The 18,896-nt window shown below is 38.0% G+C and overlaps 2 protein-coding genes across 3 annotated transcripts; one reads left to right on the top strand and one right to left on the bottom strand.

Moving 5' to 3' along the window:
- Nucleotides 1-7,436: 7,436 nt before the first annotated feature.
- naa38 (N-alpha-acetyltransferase 38, NatC auxiliary subunit) lies at nucleotides 7,437-10,364 on the top strand. 2 transcript variants are annotated; one of them, XM_037758272.1, is made up of 3 exons: nucleotides 7,437-7,589; nucleotides 7,826-7,997; nucleotides 9,692-10,364. In XM_037758272.1, exons 1-3 carry the CDS (start codon nucleotides 7,551-7,553, stop codon nucleotides 9,814-9,816), a joined length of 336 nt encoding a protein of 111 aa, XP_037614200.1. In that variant the 5' UTR covers nucleotides 7,437-7,550; the 3' UTR covers nucleotides 9,817-10,364. The 2 variants fall into 2 exon arrangements, with proteins under 2 accessions (XP_037614200.1, XP_037614199.1); XM_037758271.1 differs by having other exon boundaries at nucleotides 7,460-7,589; nucleotides 7,823-7,997.
- A 238-nt stretch (nucleotides 10,365-10,602) lies between these two features.
- On the bottom strand, nucleotides 10,603-17,786 carry dnajc3b (DnaJ (Hsp40) homolog, subfamily C, member 3b). The gene is made up of 12 exons (XM_037758268.1): nucleotides 17,229-17,786; nucleotides 15,707-15,817; nucleotides 15,441-15,565; nucleotides 14,964-15,038; nucleotides 14,718-14,861; nucleotides 14,265-14,446; nucleotides 14,010-14,129; nucleotides 13,450-13,555; nucleotides 13,215-13,335; nucleotides 12,899-13,037; nucleotides 12,635-12,783; nucleotides 10,603-12,233 (listed from the first exon to the last, which is right to left on the bottom strand). The coding sequence occupies exons 1-12, from the start codon at nucleotides 17,314-17,316 to the stop codon at nucleotides 12,085-12,087; spliced, it is 1,509 nt and encodes a 502-aa protein (XP_037614196.1). The 5' UTR covers nucleotides 17,317-17,786; the 3' UTR covers nucleotides 10,603-12,084.
- Between the last annotated feature and the right edge of the window lie 1,110 nt (nucleotides 17,787-18,896).

Raw genomic sequence — 18,896 nt, 5'->3', positions numbered from 1 at the left:
TCTGGAGCTTTTTAGATTGCATCCAACAGTCTTCAACACACACTAGAAGACTGTGATTTGTGCTTGAAAAAGCCAGTAAGTGGACGTTGTGTTAAGATTTTTTTAAATAATGTTGTTGTGGAATAGGCCTTTTTCAATTTGACATATCACAGTAGGGTGTAAATGATCAAATTAATGAATTTATAGTCATTAAGCTGCTTGAGGTTCAGGGTCATGGTGTTGTGCATGCTGGCTCACTGGCGTGGCTTACTGGGACACTCATTAATGATATTAATGACACTTTTCTTCCTATATGTCAAAATGTAAAAACTGCAATTCAGCCTCCAAAAAGTTAATTCTCAAAATGATTGATTTAAATCCTTGCTTTTAAAACAAATGCAGTCACTCAGAGGGTTATCTATTGTCAAAATGAAGTGCCACATTAAAAAATATGGCTGTTAAATATTATAGATTTACTCATATTTCTTAGCGTATTTCTCAATCCCTTAGAAAAATAAAATGTTTTAAAAAGTTTAAAATCCACTGCAACCAAAATTGTTTTGCTTTAATAATAATATAATATATGTGAAGGCCTAAACTATCTTTTTTAATAACATAATCATGTTGTGCCAGTCGCTGCATCAATCAATGACAATCAGCTAATTGGACACAGCTGGTCATTAACGAGCTACTTAACGAGCCTGAACTCACTGCAGACATGTAGCTATTGTTCATTTTTAAGATATTAATGCAATTCAATGCTGTTGCAAGCTGGTGCTTCTCTGGTATTCAATAAAACCGTAATGTACCCTTAAAGGAACAGTATGTAGGATTTGGCGGCATCTAGTGGTGTGATTGCAGATTGCAACCAACTAAGTACCCCTCCACTCTCTCCTCACTTTCCAAGACTGTGGTAACGCCGTTGGCCTCGCTCAGAGGCCATCCTTACCATAATAACACTACTTTAGGAGCAACGGAAGTCAGGCAGCGGCTGGCGGTACCACAGTTTTACACTCTGCGGCTCACGTTACCGCAGTTTCACAAGCGTGTTGGAGAACTACGGTGGCCTTCAGGTTACGTAAAGACGCGAAAGGCTCTCGCTAGCATAGATATATACTGTATATATATATATATATATATATATATACACACACCGTTTTGCATATATATAACGTTTTGCACCAAAAGTTTTTTTGGGGGGGGTAAGCTAACCTACAGTATTCCACATAGATCGTAAATGCTTGAATATAAAAACGACTTATTGAAATCGGTTGAGAAATGTAAACGTTATAGTGCTTTTTATCCAGAAAAACTGCAGCTCCCCCGTTCACTTGTATGTGTTTACAAGCCATTGCTGACCTCCCCAATATGGCGGTGATGTTGATGTACGATCCAAAGGACAATACGGCTCCTACGTATATATTAATGCCTTCAACGGAAACTCGTGAGCTTGTGTTTACCCCATGGGAAGTCGTGTACGCAATATGCTTGGCGTTCAAGTGGTTAAGACGTGAGAACACCGCTGCAAAGCAACGGCAGTATTAACGTTACTGTTGGCGTCTAGGAACCACGGAGTCTAACAATTTAGCAACCTAGCAAGTGGGTTACATAAAGTAGGAAATGCAAAGGCATAATGACAGAGGAAAAAGATGAGGCCGTTGGGAATGTCAACACTTTCTTCAGACCTATTATAAAATTACGTAGAAAAACAATATATGACTAAAATTACAATATATTAACTTATTATGAACCGAAAAATGAACTTCCATGGCATCCACCATTTCTGATAACGTCAACAAACACGTCACAACTCGTGAACTCGGAGCTTTCAGACACTTTCCACTTCACAACCTCAAGAATACCACAAGAGGGGGGGCGTTCATATGGACTCTTCTTGTGAACACAGTAAACAAGACCACATTTGAAGGCACCAAATATCTATGCTCGCTAGAGCCAAAGATTGGTTTGTTCGTTCAGGGCTCATTCTAAGCTAACGAAAACACAACTAATCTTAGTTTCAGGTGATCATACACTAATGAAAACATAGTTATGAATATTATATTCCATTTCTGCAAATAGATCCCCTGAAATGTTACACACTGTTCCTTTAAACAAAATAATTCAACCCATAAAATGATCTGTTTTCCCAACAAATTTGTACCTCTATAACAAATATGCAAATTTGTACTTTTGTTATGAGAGAGAGTGCCATCACTTTCGTGTGATATCGTATGAACCGTTCCGAGATCACTTTAGATTTTCAAGGTTTTTCCGCCTTTTTTCCGACAACAAACAGGAACGAGAGCAGCCACAACATTGTGTGAAGCATCTTTTTTGTTTCATCCTCTCTCCGCACTGGATATCATGTAAACAAGCATTTCAATTACGCCTGCACGCTCCTCTCTCTGCTGCTGCAACAGGTGCCTGTACCGCTCCGGCTCGGCTTCCCCGCGCCCACAAACGACAAGAGAGGAATTTGTTAGTGTCTGATCCAAACGGCTACATCTGCCAAGAGAGACGCGGCGCAATGCAACACACACGGGGTGGCTGGTGAGGAGATGTGTGTGTATATCTGTGACTTGAGCCCCCCCCATGAAGCCTCTGGCCACTGAAGTGTCTGCTGTTACCAGATTGGGTGGCTGGCGAAGGCGTGTGTGCATTTGTGTGTGAATTTTATATACCCTCACCTCGCAGTATCCATGTGTGTGTGAGGTATTTGTAGCTGTGACTGTGCATGTGTCTCACTGTGCAAAAAAAAAAAGCTGCCAGGACTCTGCTGCAGGCCCTGACACACTGCACTACTGTGCTGTGGCTACCCCTACTCCCCCTCCCTCGTGTCCGTTTGGCAGGGAGACATGGCGAGGATGAGAGGGGAAAGCGCCTCCCCTGGGTGCTGCGCTGTGGCTAACCCAGATTTTATGCAGTGTGACACAGAGGAAGACACCGGCCCCTGTGCTCCATTCAGAGCTGAGCTGTCTGAACCGAGGCGACCCGGAGAGCAGATAATGCTTGAATAACATCCATGCAACAGGGGGACTCGGGAGGAAAACCCAGCTTTACGTATCCAAAGTAAAGTGTTTCAAGTGAAACTATGACATATTCGCTCTTGCATGAGCCAGTTAATAGGTTCCAATTATCTTCTGTCCTTTGAGACTTAAAGTTTCATCAGTGTTTAATTTAATTTAGAATCTTTCAAGCCCCCATCTCTGCAAAAAAAAACCTCCTCAAATCTTTCTTATTGCACACAAAGTCCATCCCATAGACTGTATATAAGAAGTGGACATAGTCACTGTGAAGTCACCCATTGGTTTGTGGACTTTTTGGCTGTTTTGAAGCCTCGAGTTTGGTATTTTAGCCTTTGCCATCTTGGTTTTTGGCCGTTGCCGTGTGTTTTTTTTGGAACCAGAACCTGAATAAGACATTTTTAGGCGACCAATAAGTATAATATAGTGTTATTATTAACTTTCATGAACCGAAAACACACTGTGAAAGGGATAAAGTTCTAAGACGAAAACACGGACAACTCCCAGACTGGACAAAGCCGTGGTAGCGACCTGTCAATCACAAGGTAACCCCGCCCTAAAGCATAGCCTGCTTTATGGTCTATTTGACTCTAAATGGGACAATAATTTACTAAATGAACATCTTATTGAAGAAGACTTGAAACTAGCGATTGAGACCATAAACTCATGTTTACAATGTTTACTGAGGTAATAAATCAAGTGAGAAGTAGGCTCATTTTCTCATAGACTTCTATACAATCAGACTTCTTTTTGCAACCAGAGGAGTCGCCCCCTGCTGGCTATTAGAAAGAATGCAAGTTTAAGACACTTCAGCATTGGCTTCACTTTTCAGACCCGGAGGTTGCTGCCTGGGCCATCCTTATACAGTGTAAAGGTTGAGGTGGTCATGTCACAGAGAGACAGAGGAAATCTATCAGAGCCATGTTGACACTCAGCTTCAGTTAGATTTAAATGCAAACGTGTGTTTTGGATCATCTATTCACACATGGGCGTCTGAATACTGTACAGATGAAAATTCCCCCAAAACCCACTGAAGGCACACTCTGGTGTTCAACATACCTTATATGGAGTGAATTTATTGAACACTTTTGGTGAGGAACTTATAGCACGCTTTGCAAGCATACAGGAAAAGGTTAAAACAGTGGTTCCTAACCTTTTTCCTTAAGGGACCCCTTTTCTATCAACTGACGACCCCTGACTAAGTGAAATATTTTATGGATATTTCATATTATATTCAATGCTTAACAATAACAGTACAGAATAACTGGTAAACTGTACAATCAACTCAAATAGTGAACACAATAACTGCAGGAAGTTTGTGAGCGGATTTGGATGAATTTTGAGCAGATTATTTCTTGTGAATATTGCATCAGAGATGAGTTTTCCTCTTATTTTTAGGAACTTTTGATCCAATTTTCTGTCTGTATTATGTACTTCTTTGAATTTTTAACGATAATTCATACTTAATAAGCTTCTTTTTTGACAAATTCAGTGTTTTCTTCTCCCTGACGCTTGGCCATTGTTCTATTAGCTCAGGACGAAGCTGTTTAGCAGAGAGGGAAAGTGCTGTGAATATAACTTGTGTTCAGGTCTTCACTGTGCTCCTATCCTGTTTATATCTTAAATAATAATCCAAACTTTAAAAATAATTTAATTTAGTCTCCTTCAGAGAAATGAATGAAATGCTGAGATATTGGCCAACTGTATATTTAAAAAGGTTGTCTTACACCCATGAAAAAAAATCAAGAAGGCCTCGCCACCACCCGTGAAGCTTTGGCGACCCCTAGTGGGAAACGGGACCAGTGATTTAAAAACTATGAAATTGCATGTCAAAATACCATTTTGTCGATAGTAGATGTCGTTGATAAGGATAATAGGATATTATAAAGTTTTCTGAAGAGTTTTTGCCTTTCTATTGTTTTGTCAAATTGTGTTATTATTTAGTACCATAATACATTTCAAATTCAATATGTAGTGTAGTAGATAAATGTACAGTGAATGCACCCCTCGCTGCATGGAGGGATGCACAATCATCTCTGCTAATTTCATAACAAATCTCCCAAACACAGTAGATCTGCCAACAGAAATCAACCTGGACAAGAATTTAACAGCCACCTGATCTGCCTCAAGACAACTTAAAGTAATTTTACTCACAAATGAAACAGCTAAAACAAGTGTGTGCTTTAATGAGATGATTCCTGAGTGTCAGGACTCCAACTAAGTGTCATGAGATTATTCTGATGGGTCGTGAACTGGTCACTAAATGCAGACATGTACCTGTGACAAGGGTCTACATGTATACATTGCTTCACGTTAAAGGGTCATAACCAAAAAGGTTTTAAAGAACTCTGCTTTCATGACAAAAAAGTCAACTTTGCATGCTTAGTGTGAATCAAAAAAAAGGATGCAGTCCAGCATACTATTCATCTCCAGCTGTAACATTGTGATGTGAAGGTGATGATTTGTATCTAAAGTCCCAACTCGTACCATTAATCCCTCCTTCGTGGGTTTGCCAACGCCAGTCAGTGCGAGGGCCGGGACGGGAAACAAGATACATGGGTGAATCAGGAGTATGGTTAAGAAAGAAATATTCATTGATTGATTCTTTTGACCATTTAATACTCATATATACATAAAGTATAATCTTTTAAGATCTGTATACCCCTGTTTTAGAGTTTTCCACTCTGGGATCGTTTGTTACATCTTGTCTTATCATACTTGTCTTATCTTTTCTCGTCTTGCACAGGAATGATACATAGTCTGTGTAATTGCTCAACACTTGAGTTGCTGCATTAAAATGGCAGTAGAATAAACAAATGAAATGCATTTAATTATTTTTTATTTACTTTTTTATCAACAAACAGAGACAAGGATTTGAAATCACCTAGTTTAGGCACACAACAACAACAACAAAAAGGCTCCACACATTACAGGCATACAATGTGTACACAACAGTCGAATGAATGTATACACCACAATAGGAAAATGTGTAGTCTTTTCCATCGTCCTGTTACTCTTACACTTCTTAATTTGACTTGATAATAAAATGCACGTTGCTACACTGAATGTTTTTGGTGCTATGGCCTCACTTGGTCTGGTATGACCAGTGGCTTTTTTTTAGCTTATGTTGAATTATTCAACATTAGCTAAATGAACCCTGTTAATGAACACAACAATATTAATTCAATTTGAATATATAAAATACATATTGTTGTGTTCATTTAACAGGTATCAACACCCTTAACCCCTTAACACACACACTGGACACTTCATACAAACAGAAGTAGTAAAGTTAATTATTTGAATGGTTTTATCACACAAATAAAAAACAAATGTCTGCAGACTTTAAGTATCTTTCAAAAATGTAATTAAAAATGCAGACAAATTAGGCTAATTTATGCTAAATGTCAGGTGTGAAAATGTATCAGCTTTAGCAATGAATTCTTATATTTAATATTGTTTCTTTCCGTTGTTTGTTGCCTTTAATTTCAACTGTAAATAAGCTACCGATGTAATGGTTCTCTTTATTTTACATTTGAATGATAAATTTGAATATTACATTATATAATATATATATATACATATATATATATGTATATATATATATATGTATAAGATAAGATAAGATAAGATAGAACTTTATTAATCCCAAAGGAAATTCTTGTGCCAGAGATTGCTCGAAAATACAACAAAATTACAGCAAGTTCAAGAGTATAAAATACAAGTGTATGAAATAAAAAAGTACTATTTCTAGCACCAGTGCCTAATAGAATAACAATTAAGTAAGATACATTTAATAAAATGAGTAAATAAGATAAGATAAGTAAAATAAAAAAGGTAAACAAACAGCTAACAAACAGAAAAATAAGTACTATTGCACATGTTGGACATTAATACTACACACAATGAACAGTGATATTGCACATGATATTGATATTGATATTGATATTATATTATATTATAATTATTATATTATATTATATTGTTAGATATTGATATATATATTTCATATATATATATATATACATATATATATATGTTTTAAGTTGATTCGAAGATCATTTATAATTATAACTGTGTATGTGTGAATGTTATATTATATTATATTATTATTATTACATTATATTATATTGATAGATATTGATATATATATGTCATATATATATTTATATATATACATATATATATATTACATCTTAATAAGTGAGATAAATAAATAAATAAATAATAACAATAATAATAATAAAAATAATGTTTTAAGTTGATTCGAAGATCATTTATAATTATAACTGTGTATGTGTGAATGTTATATTATATTATATTATTATTATATTATATTGATATATATTTCATATTTATATATATATTATACATATATATATAATATATATAATAATATAATATTATATTATATTGACCGGAAGTGCTCTTCTAGATGACGTCGTTCCCTTTAAAAAAAAAAAAAGAAACCCGGATATTGAGTTTCCGGTTTAGCTGGTCCGTCAGTCAATTCGCTCCGTAAGCAAATGTAGGAGAAGAAGGAGAGTTATGGCAACAATGATTGAAGAAAATGGTCCTTCTACTCATGTATGTATCTCTCTTTTATATTGTTAATATTTGGATACATAACGCTACTTAACCTAAACATCTAAATATATAAATGTCCTATTGTTTATCAGCTAATCAATGAACTGACTGATTGTTGCAGCATTAGATTCAGTGTTAGTCTGTTTACCTCTCTGCTCTGCTCTCCTCTCCTCTCCTCTGCTCTCCTCTCCTCTCCTCTCCTCTCCTCTCCTCTCCTCTCCTCTCACCTCCAGCAGCAGTCTGAAGTGTCCTCTTCGTCTCAGGCTCGGCAGAAACTAGAGGGGCTCCTGAACAAGAACATGAGGATCCGCATGACAGACGGACGGACTCTGGTGGGGCTTTTCCTCTGCACAGACCGAGACTGCAACGTCATCCTGGGGTCAGCTCAGGAGTTCCTCAAATCCACAGGTAGCTGTTTGTTTATTGTTTATTTGTTTTGCACAATTTAAGACTATATAATATAACATAAATGAATAAATGAATAATATACAGTGCAGGGAAGAGGCAAAAAAAACCCACTGGGCTTATCTGGAGCCTCCACCTAGAGACAATATTAATATACAGAAATAATATGATTATATAATAGTGATAACAAACAATTAGGACAAGATGTATATAATAATAACAATACAGTAAATATATCAAAAAATGTTAACCGTTCTTTTATAATGTTTTTAAATTTTATTTCTCAAAATTATGCTGCTTCAAAAGCCCCTTGAATTGTTTGTTTATTGTTTATTGTTTATTTGTTTTGCACAATTTAAGACTATATAACATAACAAAAAAATAAAAATGAATAAAATTCAGTGCAGGAAGAGGCAAAAAACCCACTGGGCTTATCTGAAGCCTCCACCTAGAGACAAGATTAATATAAAGAAATAATATGACTACATAATAGTGATAACAAACAATTAGGACAATATATATATATAATAATAACAATACAGTAAATATATCAAAAAAGATAAGAGTGTGTGTTGCATGGAAGTGTATGGTTAGTGTTTGTGAGGAGGATATTGATTTAAATATCTACAAAGACTCTTTCAAACAACATTGTGAGTGGGAAAAACATGACAACATGGGGGAAAAGCAATTACAAGACAGCAATTAAATGACCCTTTAAGCGACTTTTGCAACATTTGACAGATGAGCAGTTTTTTGATAGATGTGAAAAGCTACTCCATAATTTGGTTCCCCTAAATCTTATCAAAAACTGACCTCTACTAGTGAAGCATTTAGGAAGATGAAGATCTAGAGATTGACGGGTTGAGTAAGAATGAACCTGAGAATTTGTTTTAAAATAGGTCTTGAACTGCTCAGGAATATTTCCACCAGAAAGTATCTTATAAATAAAAACACATATTTGAGAAATATTGATATCATAAATAGTGAGAATCTGGAGTTTCTTAAATAGAGGAGCAGGTGAAGACTGAAGACAATAACAAGTCTATTCCATCATGCTAAAAAAACCCCCACTGAGTTTCATTAGTGTTGTCATAATCAACCTGGCAGTCTGAAATCAAACAGAATAAGATGAACTTTATTAATCCCCGGAGGGAAAATCAGGTGTCAAAGCAGCATCATCAGCAAACAGAGTGAAACACAGGAGAGGTAAAGGTATACAAAAATTATAAAAACAATAATAGAGATATAAAAGATACAGAGTGAATGTGCAGTCCGTCAATAAATAAATGTAGTATGTACAACAAATAAATATAATATGTACATATGTGCAGTCTATAAAGTGGTATATAGTGTAAAGTGCGCCAGTGGGTTCCGGGAAGCTTTGTTAGATGAAGTACCGGCTTCACCAGCAGCTAGGGCTCTTTAAAGCTACATATTCACATTGATAAGAAACAAGCACATATAACTAAAGAACAGAAGCAACCTTATAGGCATAACTACATTTACTAAAGTTAAATGGCATTCCTACATACTTTAAGTCAAGTGGAATAATCACATTTTCTCACAAGATTAAACCCTAAAATCATCTGAAAGATGAAAGGATTCAAAACAAGCAACACCTTTTGATAATGAACCTTGTGCATTTTAAAATTCAGTGTAAACTCAACCGTCTTTTTTTAATCCCCTTTTGTCTCCAGACACATTCTCCCAGGGTGAACCCAGAGTCCTGGGTCTGGCCATGATCCCCGGTCACCACGTGGTATCCATCGAGGTGGAGGCAGACAGTCTGGAAGACACACAAGGATTTGGACCTAACCATTGATGAAGCGCCTCACCTGCCTGTTTGGACGACACTCAGTGTGACTGTCTCTCAGGGAGCCAGCTGTGTGGCTGAGCTTCAAAGCAGAGTGGACACCTTCGATGGAGGATTTTTCTCAGTCACTTCACCTCTACAGATGCAGATACAGAACTCCTGTGTCAGTATTCTGGATTTAGCCATTCCCTCTATGCTTGAAGATGTGTCCATTTGCATCGACAGCTGTACAATACAGCATGTGTGTATGAGAAGGTGCGTGCAAACAGCCGCTACCTGGATGTGTGTGGAAATGGTGTTTCTGTGTACGGTAAATTGTCTTTGTTTCATGGTTTAAAATACATCGCTGTATTTGAGACTCTGTGTTTAATTGTTGTCGACAAAAATGGATAGAAAGTTGATGTGTCGGGTGCTACGTGCTTTTTAAAGGGGAACTCCACCACCAAAAATCAGAGGGTTTTGGAGTTAGAAAGAAGTAAAGTTGTCAGCATTGTGGGTAATGTAGGCACCAGATTTTGACAAAAATGCTTGAAATAAAAAAATACGATATCTCCGCATCGATTTTGATCCTTTGTTTCTTAAACTCTCTATAGTGAGTATGATAAAGTTCTACGAGTGTAACGCTAAATCGGTGGAGTACTCTTTTATGGTTAGTGAAGTGAAAATGTCTTTTAACTTGTAGGACAAATATCTGAGGACGAACATCTATCCTGCTTTAGCGTCTCGAACAAACCACTAAAAAGCTTGCAGCTGCACGGGGAGCCATTCTGTATCTGAAATTAGGACAAAATTAGATTGTTTCAATATTTTAATACGCTTGAGCATGTCAGCTGATTCAGTTTGGCAACAGTAAAATTGATGCCACTAACAGCAGAAAACCTTAAAAAGAAAAACCCAGAAACAAAATCCATCTCACTCAGTCGATTTAAATACAAAGAGCCGGTCACATTTTGGTTCACACAGTCGAGCAGTAGACAGGATTCAAAGCCGTTACAGTAACTGTATCTTTAAGATATCGTGGACAAAATAACTTAAGTCATCTTAGTTTACGGTTTAACTGTTGTGTGTCCTTCCTGGCTGGAGCCTCATTTATAATCTGGCACTTTTTATCTGCAACTTAAGTTTTCAAATTGTGCCTCAGTTCATCCAAATGTACATGAAACATGTAACTAACATACCACAGCTCAGTATAACATTTATAATGTGCACATTCCTTTAAGACCTTTTTATAAATGAGACTCTCAGATAACCAGTGAGGACACACTTGGTTTGTAAAGAGTGTTTGAACGGCTTTTAAAAAGCCTTCATTAACATTTCAGAAGTGGAGAAGATGTGGAGTGTTTTTTTTTCAAACGAAAAAGGGGTAAAAGTGCAAGTTTTCAAAGACGTGCTTTGAAAGAAGTGAAAAGGGCAGTCGTCAATTTCTACGCTTTTGTCCAGAATATTGAACTTTTTTTGCAGTTAATGTGTGAGTTTTTAACCAAGTTGTCATTATAAGTTACATCCATAATGTTTGGAGCTGCATGTAGCCTGTTTAAGATACAATAAAATACAGAATTCACACATTATTCCAATTAGATAGCTGGTGAAAACAAATTTAAAATCAAACTCAGGGAGCGGCATTGATTTAAGATCCATAGGATTTCAAAACTTGGAACAGCCACAAGTTTCCTTCTAATAGTGCTGAAGTCTCACCTACTTACCATCAAATGTAGAAGCGCAACAAAATGCCTCCCGATGCCGTGATGTATAAAAATCTTGGTTCTCTAGTACAGAGAAGGTTTGACATGGTCAAAAATATAGACCGAGATCAGTAAACATGTGATTCCTTTAAAGAATACTGCGAGCAGAAATCAACGCGCCGACAGTCCTCCTGTGTAACGTCCAAGTAGCTACTGCATTAAAAAAAAGAGTCCCTTGTTAAAGAATGGCACAAAGAAAGAAACGAGTAATAAGAGCGGACAAACCAAATGTCCCACATCGACTGCTTTCAACCACCAGACCGCGAGACTTCATTTCCTTCAACCACAGCGACACGTTTTACTCAACAGCAGCCACAGTTAGATCCTTAGCTTTAGTGGTGAGAAGTCCAGTTTTCTCTCTGTACAGCTCAAGCCTCCGCTGCATTCAAAAATCAAAATGTTCAAGTAACCGACAAAACTGTGTCCCAAGTCGAAGCACAAGTTCTGAGGAAGACTTCTCCATAAATCCGCCGTTGTTCTTCCCAAATGTCCCCCACACCACCCACCCCACCTCGTGTTCGTCAAGTCCTCCGCTCTAGTTGTGGTGGAACTTGAAGTGGAAGCTGCCGCCAGACTCAAATGGGTTGAAGTGATAAGGCCAGCCCTGTCCTCCACCTCCGCCTCCACCCTGCTGGTTTTCAGGGTCCAGGGGATCCTCACCCGCGTCAAACTTCTGCCTCATGTCTGGCAAGACAATGGGAAGGATGGAGGGACAGATTAAAGACAGTGGAAAATAAATCATTGCTTAACGTGATGTATACTGTATGTTGGCTTCTGGCTTCTTGAGATCCCATCGCTGGATAACAGTGTTAATTTAAAGGAATGGTTTGCCATTTGGGGAAATGCGCTCATTCGTTTTTTTTGCCAAGAGTAAGATGAGAAGATCCACACCACTCTCAGACATGAGAGTGATATCAATCTTCTCATGTAAATCTCGGCAAAAAACGAATGAGCACATTTCCACAAAAGTTCTTCTTTTCAAGAGAAACCAGACAACAGACACTAAAACTACACCTGCTCATTTGTTCAATAAGTGTCTACTAAATGGCTAAAATGACAGTGTAATAGCCATCTCATCTCCTGACCTGGATCAGTGAGGACCTCTTTAGCCGACGCGATGTCGATAAACCTCTTTTCCGCCTCTTTCTTCTCAGACTCGAGCTGGAAGTTGTCCGGGTGCCACTGCATCGCCAGCTTCCTGTACGCCTTGATGATCTCCTGCTTGTTTGCACTCCTGAGGAGAACAAAGTTCCGTTAGCGTTATTTGGAGCGATTCACTCGATAAAGTCATTTACAATAGACGGATCTGGAGTTACACTCCTTGCACTAAAACCGGTCGGACTGGTTACCTGCCGACGCCGAGGATCTTGTAGTAGTCCCTCTTGCGAGAGACTTTGAGCATCTTCTGTGCTCGATCCAGCCCTTCTTTGAGATCCATGCGTTCGCCTTCGCCGTCAAACTCTCTCGCCTCTAGGTAGTCCTCCACGGCTGAAATGTAACGGATATTAAAAGATGTTAAAAACATGTTATCTTAAGCCATGGAGAACCTGCTAAAATGGACACAATACATCTGTTTTTATAAACTCTTTTCTTTTACAAGTGTGTGTAACTCTAAAATGAATGACTGACTGTTCTGTTTCCCGTCACTGTAGGGAGTCCTATTACCTTTCTCGTAGTCCTGGTTGAGGATGTAAGCCTCGGCTCGGTCTCGGAGGACGTTGGCGTTGCGGGGGTCCCTCTGGTGAGCCTCTGAGCACACGTCTATGGCCTCCTGAGCCAAGTTAATCTAGAATCGGCGAGACAGAGAGACAACGTGTTGGTGTTTTGTTCCACCAACTGACTGCCACTTGGCTAGAGATCCAACTCCAGAGCTTTAAAGTGTTCTCTCTCTCTCTCTCACCTTGACGAAGCAGAAGCATATCCTCTCTTTGGCCAGGTTGGTGTAGTACGGGATATTCGGCTCCGTCTTCATCACGGATTCATACTTTCCAATGGCTTCCTGATACCTAATTGTGTGTACAGAGAAAATTCATGGTTAGTTAGGTTGCAAGTGTTGGGTACTTTTTCTTGTATTTCTGTTTTATGTGTCAACCAGGGTTATTATAGTAAACTAAAATGAAAATAAGCAGTGAAAAATAAGGTTGTTAACTGATACTAAATAAAAACATTATGCCCCAAAAGCAACATATTGCAGCCCGTGAGCAACTGCCGTCTACGGCGCTCTCCCTCAATACTGGGACAGTTTCAGAAACTGTTGTTCCTATTGGTCAGTTAAGACACAAAAACATGGGAAAATAGGGACCAGGTTAAAAAATACCAAAGTTACCCTTTAAGAATTCAGAGTGGCTGATATTTTCTGTTTCAGAGAGACAGATTTTAAAGCACACATCTGGTAAATATGTTCCTAAGAGGATCATGACTTAGGAAGGGAAAGTGCAGCGTTCCTGAAGAAGTACAGACCTGTCCTGCTGAATGAGCTCTTCCGCAGAGTCCAGCTGCTTGCTGAGCTTCTTCACCTGCTTGTAGTGGCCGAAACACTCTTTGTCATCCTGGTCCAGCTTCAGACACTCTCGGATGTGACTGCACAGAGAAACATACGAGCGAGATTTGACTTCGGCAAAACAACGTGAAATGCTCTTGAGATGAAAATCAGCTCAATTTGCATGCCGGCTAAATCGACGTAATTTGTTTATTCCTTCCAGCAACGAAGCTCACTTGAGTGACTCGTGGTGATCTCCGAGGCTGTAGTGCAGCATGCTGAGCTTCAGGAAGGCGGCGCGGTTGTCGTTGCGTAGCCGCGTGGTCGGCGTCAGATCCTGGATGGCTTTCTGTGGATCCCCCATTCGGATGTAACATTCTGCACGGAGCTCCCGCGACTCGGGATCCCACGGAGAGATCTGAAGAGGGATGGAAACAGTAAAGACAATAATGATCACACATAACTTAGATCATTTTTATCAACACAATGGAGTACCAGATGTGTCAGCTAACAGATTTTGATGCTTTAGAGAGATTTTGATAAAGATTTACATTAAATGCCCCTTTTAATATATTGACAGATATTTAACATATAATGGTAAATAATACTACAATACTACTAGGAACATAAACCAAAAGATAAAATGCATGCATAGGGCTTTTTTTGTATTTCCCTGATCTGACACACACCTCAATGACTCTCTCCAGCACAGAGATGGTAGTGCTATAGTCCCCTTCGTGGTACGCAGCATGGGCCTCCTCCTGCATCTCCTCCAGCTCGTTCGCTCTCATCAGATGGTCCAGAGCTTCTTCGTGGTCTGGGGAGCGCTGCAGCTAAAAAACAAAACAAAAAACAGATGCAATATTATTCTGACAAACTGCTGACTCGGGTAAAAACACGAAAAGAAAGATAGAAGCAGTGATTTTAGGACTTACCACTGCTTCAAAGTCCTCCCTGGCCTCCTGTGTGTTGCCCTGCTTTAACAGGATATTCCCTCTCTGCAAGCGGGCCTGAAAATGTAGGAACATAAAGAGGTGAGATGACAAGAAGAAGAGATGTAGGAGAGCAAAAGAGACAATATGATAAGCAGCACATGGACACAAAATAAGGACACAATACATAGGTTTCTTAAAGGAACAGTGTGTAACATTTCGGGGGATCTATTAGCAGAAATGGAATAAATATTGCTCCTAAAGTAGTGTTATTATGGTAAGGATGGCCTCTGAGAGAGGCGAACGGCGTTACCACAGTTATGCACTCGGCGGCTCACATTACTGCAGTCTTGGAAAGGGAGTGAGCGGAGGGGTACTCAGTTGGTTGCAATCTGCAACCACACCACTAGATGTTCCCAAATCCTACACACTGTCCCTTTAAGAATACTCGTTTTTCTGGTTGTGATCTGGTGAACTTACAGCCAGGAAGTCAGGCTTGAGCTGAATGGCTCTGGTCAGGTCTGGCAGGGCAGATTTGGATTTCCCCATCGCCAGGAACACTGCAGCTCGCTTGTAGTAGGTCAGGTAATTCTTAGAGTCCCCCTCTGTAAAATGTCAAGAACATACATTTCTATTTTGTCAAATCTTACTGTACAAAAACAAACCTTTCTCATCTGTGCTGAAGTACGGAAGAGACTCTGAAAATGTCAGCCAGTATAAATGTGTGTCAGTGTGTGTAACCTTACCCACAGCGGAGTGGTAGTGGGACAAGGCCTCGGCCAGCTGACCAGCAGCCAAAAGTTTGCGGCCCATCTCCAAGTGGTGCTCGATCTCGACATGAGTCGCCCCCAAGACACCTGTAACACAAGACAACACTGCTTGAGCCTCGCTAGAAATATTACCGACTAAGAGATACGGCAACAACATTATAACAGCAGACCATGTTGTAGCTTAATTCTGTCTGTTTTGTAAACCTTTTAAAAGATTTTTCACTAATTTTCACATTATAGTCAGACATCATAAGAATTACACAAATCATCAAGGAGTGAACTGACATTCAGGTGGCAGTTTGGGGGAAACTTGAACGTCTACAGAGAAGCTATAAACGTACAGAAACGTATTGTACTTTCTACCAGGAGGCAGAAAGGTGTCGTGTACAAAGTGTACAGGCGGGTCAGCTGTTCAACTTCTACTTTATCATGTTAAGTGAAGGTGTTTTAAGTTCAAGGAAAGCAAGTTATTGTCAAGGTTATATTATTAGGAATTACACACACACACACACACACACACACACACACACACACACACATATATATATATATAGCCTATTAACTGTAGGCTATTAAATATATATTTATTGATTTGTTATTTATTTATTTGCACATATATAAAACTGCACAAAATCCAGTCAATGAAAAAAAAACAAGAAATGTATTAGGAGAGATGTATTTATTTATATATGTATTTTTTTATTATTTATTTATTTATATATATATATTTATGTATTTATTTATTATGTACTTGTTTGTGTTTGAGAGTTAAAAAGTTGTCAGTGAGTGTTTAAAGGCAGCCTTACCGTCCAGCTGGATATATACATATACTGTACATATATATACATATACTGTACATATATATACATATATACACATATATACACATATATATACACACATATATATATATACACATAAATAAATAAATACACACATATATATATATATATAAAAAAAATAACATACATATATAAATAAATAAATAAATAAATAAATAATTAAAAACAAATATATATATATAAATTAAAATATATATATATATACACATATATATACACATAAATAAATAAATACACACACATATATATATATATATATATAAAAAAATAACATACATATATAAATAAATAAATAAATAAAATAATTAAAAACAAATACATATATATAAATTAAAAAATATATATATATATATATTTTATTTTATTTTTCTTTACACCGGTGATTTAATAGTGGAGGTGTTGAGTCCTGAGGTGACAGGAACTGGGTCTCAATGCCTCACATCCTCTTAAACACCTAGTAAACCTGTTCTATATAGACATATATATATATCTTACAGCCTGAATAATGCTATTATTAGAGTAATAATAAATCAGTGACTGTTATATTGAGCCGGTCTTGGAGGAGAAGCTATAAACATACAGAAAACACCTGTACATGTGTGTGTTTGAGAGTGAACAAGTTGTCAGTGAGTGTTATAAGAGGCAGCCTTCCTCACCGTCCAGCTGGATGTCCAGGATGACACAGAGCAGTGACAGGGAGCACAGGACCCCGCTGAGTCCACCAGCCCGCCGACACGACTCCATCCGCGGCCTCTCCTCACACCGTCACACCCCGGAACCAACCTCCTCACCGGAACCTCTGCTTTCAGTTGGACTGGAAACACCGCTTTGTGTCATTGAAACGGTGTTATTCTGTATTAAACCTTCACCGAGTCTTCCTCCGCTTGTTACCAACAGGAACAACAAGCTACGACGGTGTATTTACGGTCCCGGTGTGACAGTAGTCCGTGTAGAAATGGAGGTGCAACCGCTAAAAGGTTCCCCCCTTTAACAAAAGTTCCCCCCTCACCTTGACATTAACTCACTTGGACTTAAAACACCTTTTAAGTAGTAGGTTGAACAGCTGACAGCCTGTATACTTTGTACACGACACCTTTCTGTCTTCTAGTAGAGTTGTCCCCTCCTTGTTTGTCCCTGTCTGTCCTACATTAGCAGTGGTTGGTCCACGCGTCGCACATCCGGGTTCGTGTGGAAACGTGGGCTGCTCTCATTGGAGGGACTGTTTTAACAGTGAGCCCTGCTGCATGGGACATGAGCTGTAACCATAGAGATGTGTAATGTAATCACAACAAATGGTTTATTTTGGTGTAAATAACTGTAGATCAAGTAGAATAAAAATTAAATGTAAACTCAAAAATTTGAATTCCCTCTCTGACCAAAATAAAATACAATATCTACTTGGAGAAAATAGTGTCATCGCCATAGAAGCTGCAGGATATGTCAGTGCATGTCACAGCATAAGAGGCTCTTTTGTTTTTGTTTTTTGTTGTTTTTTACATTTATCCTTTGATATTGCAATATATTGTTATTAATTGTTTTTTATTTGTTTTGTTTTTTTATTGACACAGCAAACATTAATTACTTCTTTATTGTTTTCTTCCATTTACATGCATGTTCTTTTTAAATATCTATATATTGTAATTTGCTTAATGAATTGTATATATGTATATATATATGTATATATATTTACACCCAGCGGTGCCTCAGGAAGTCCCTGAGGGTCATTAAGGACACGACACACCCCCACAACAGCCTGTTCTCCCTCCTGCCCTCTGGTAGAAGATACAGGACCCCCAGGACTCACACCAGCAGACTGAGGAACAGTTTTTTCCCCCAGGCCATCAGACTTTTAAATAGATAATTAATTTGACACATTCTTACACAAAAATATTTCTTATACTGTATATACTGTATATATTGTTAATACATATGTCCTTAATATGCCTGTATATGTTCTTAATATGCCCTTGTATAAAGTATTTCCTTTTATAATTGTAATGTAAATGTAAATGTAATGTAAATGTAAATGTAAATGTAATATAATTTATTATTTAATGGAGCTTCCTAGCGAAAAGTATTTCACACGTTTGTACCTGTACAACCGGCGTGACAATAAACATCTTGAATCTTGAATCTTGAATGTTTTTGTTTTTATTTTGTTCTTTTTTTATTTTTATTTATCATTGAATTGACGCTTTGGCAATATTGTTCATTTTATTCAGTCATGCCAATAAAGCAAATTGAATTGAATTGAATTGAAAGTTAACTTAATGTGGCTCTGGTATGGAAGCCTATTAACTGCATATCTTCCACTCAAAGTTATG

The sequence above is a fragment of the Sebastes umbrosus genome, chromosome 22 (genome assembly GCF_015220745.1).
Source record: "Sebastes umbrosus isolate fSebUmb1 chromosome 22, fSebUmb1.pri, whole genome shotgun sequence".
Taxonomy (NCBI): domain Eukaryota; kingdom Metazoa; phylum Chordata; class Actinopteri; order Perciformes; family Sebastidae; genus Sebastes; species Sebastes umbrosus.
The sequence above is the reverse complement of the archived record's forward strand: the minus strand, read 5'-3'. Positions and strand labels throughout refer to the sequence as shown.

Bases quoted from the DNA above. Each gene is read 5' to 3' on its own strand.
- dnajc3b (XM_037758268.1), bottom strand. From the start codon at position 17,316: ATGGAGTCGTGTCGGCGGGCTGGTGGACTCAGCGGGGTCCTGTGCTCC. The intron at 15,039-15,440 runs GTAAGTTCACCA...CTACATTTTCAG, and splicing joins TCAAGCCTGACTTCCTGGCT to GCCCGCTTGCAGAGAGGGAA. The intron at 14,862-14,963 runs GTAAGTCCTAAA...TTTGTTTTTTAG, and splicing joins GGGAGGACTTTGAAGCAGTG to CTGCAGCGCTCCCCAGACCA.
- naa38 (XM_037758271.1), top strand. From the start codon at position 7,551: ATGGCAACAATGATTGAAGAAAATGGTCCTTCTACTCAT. The intron at 7,590-7,822 runs GTATGTATCTCT...TCTCACCTCCAG, and splicing joins AAAATGGTCCTTCTACTCAT to CAGCAGTCTGAAGTGTCCTC. The intron at 7,998-9,691 runs GTAGCTGTTTGT...TTTTGTCTCCAG, and splicing joins GGAGTTCCTCAAATCCACAG to ACACATTCTCCCAGGGTGAA.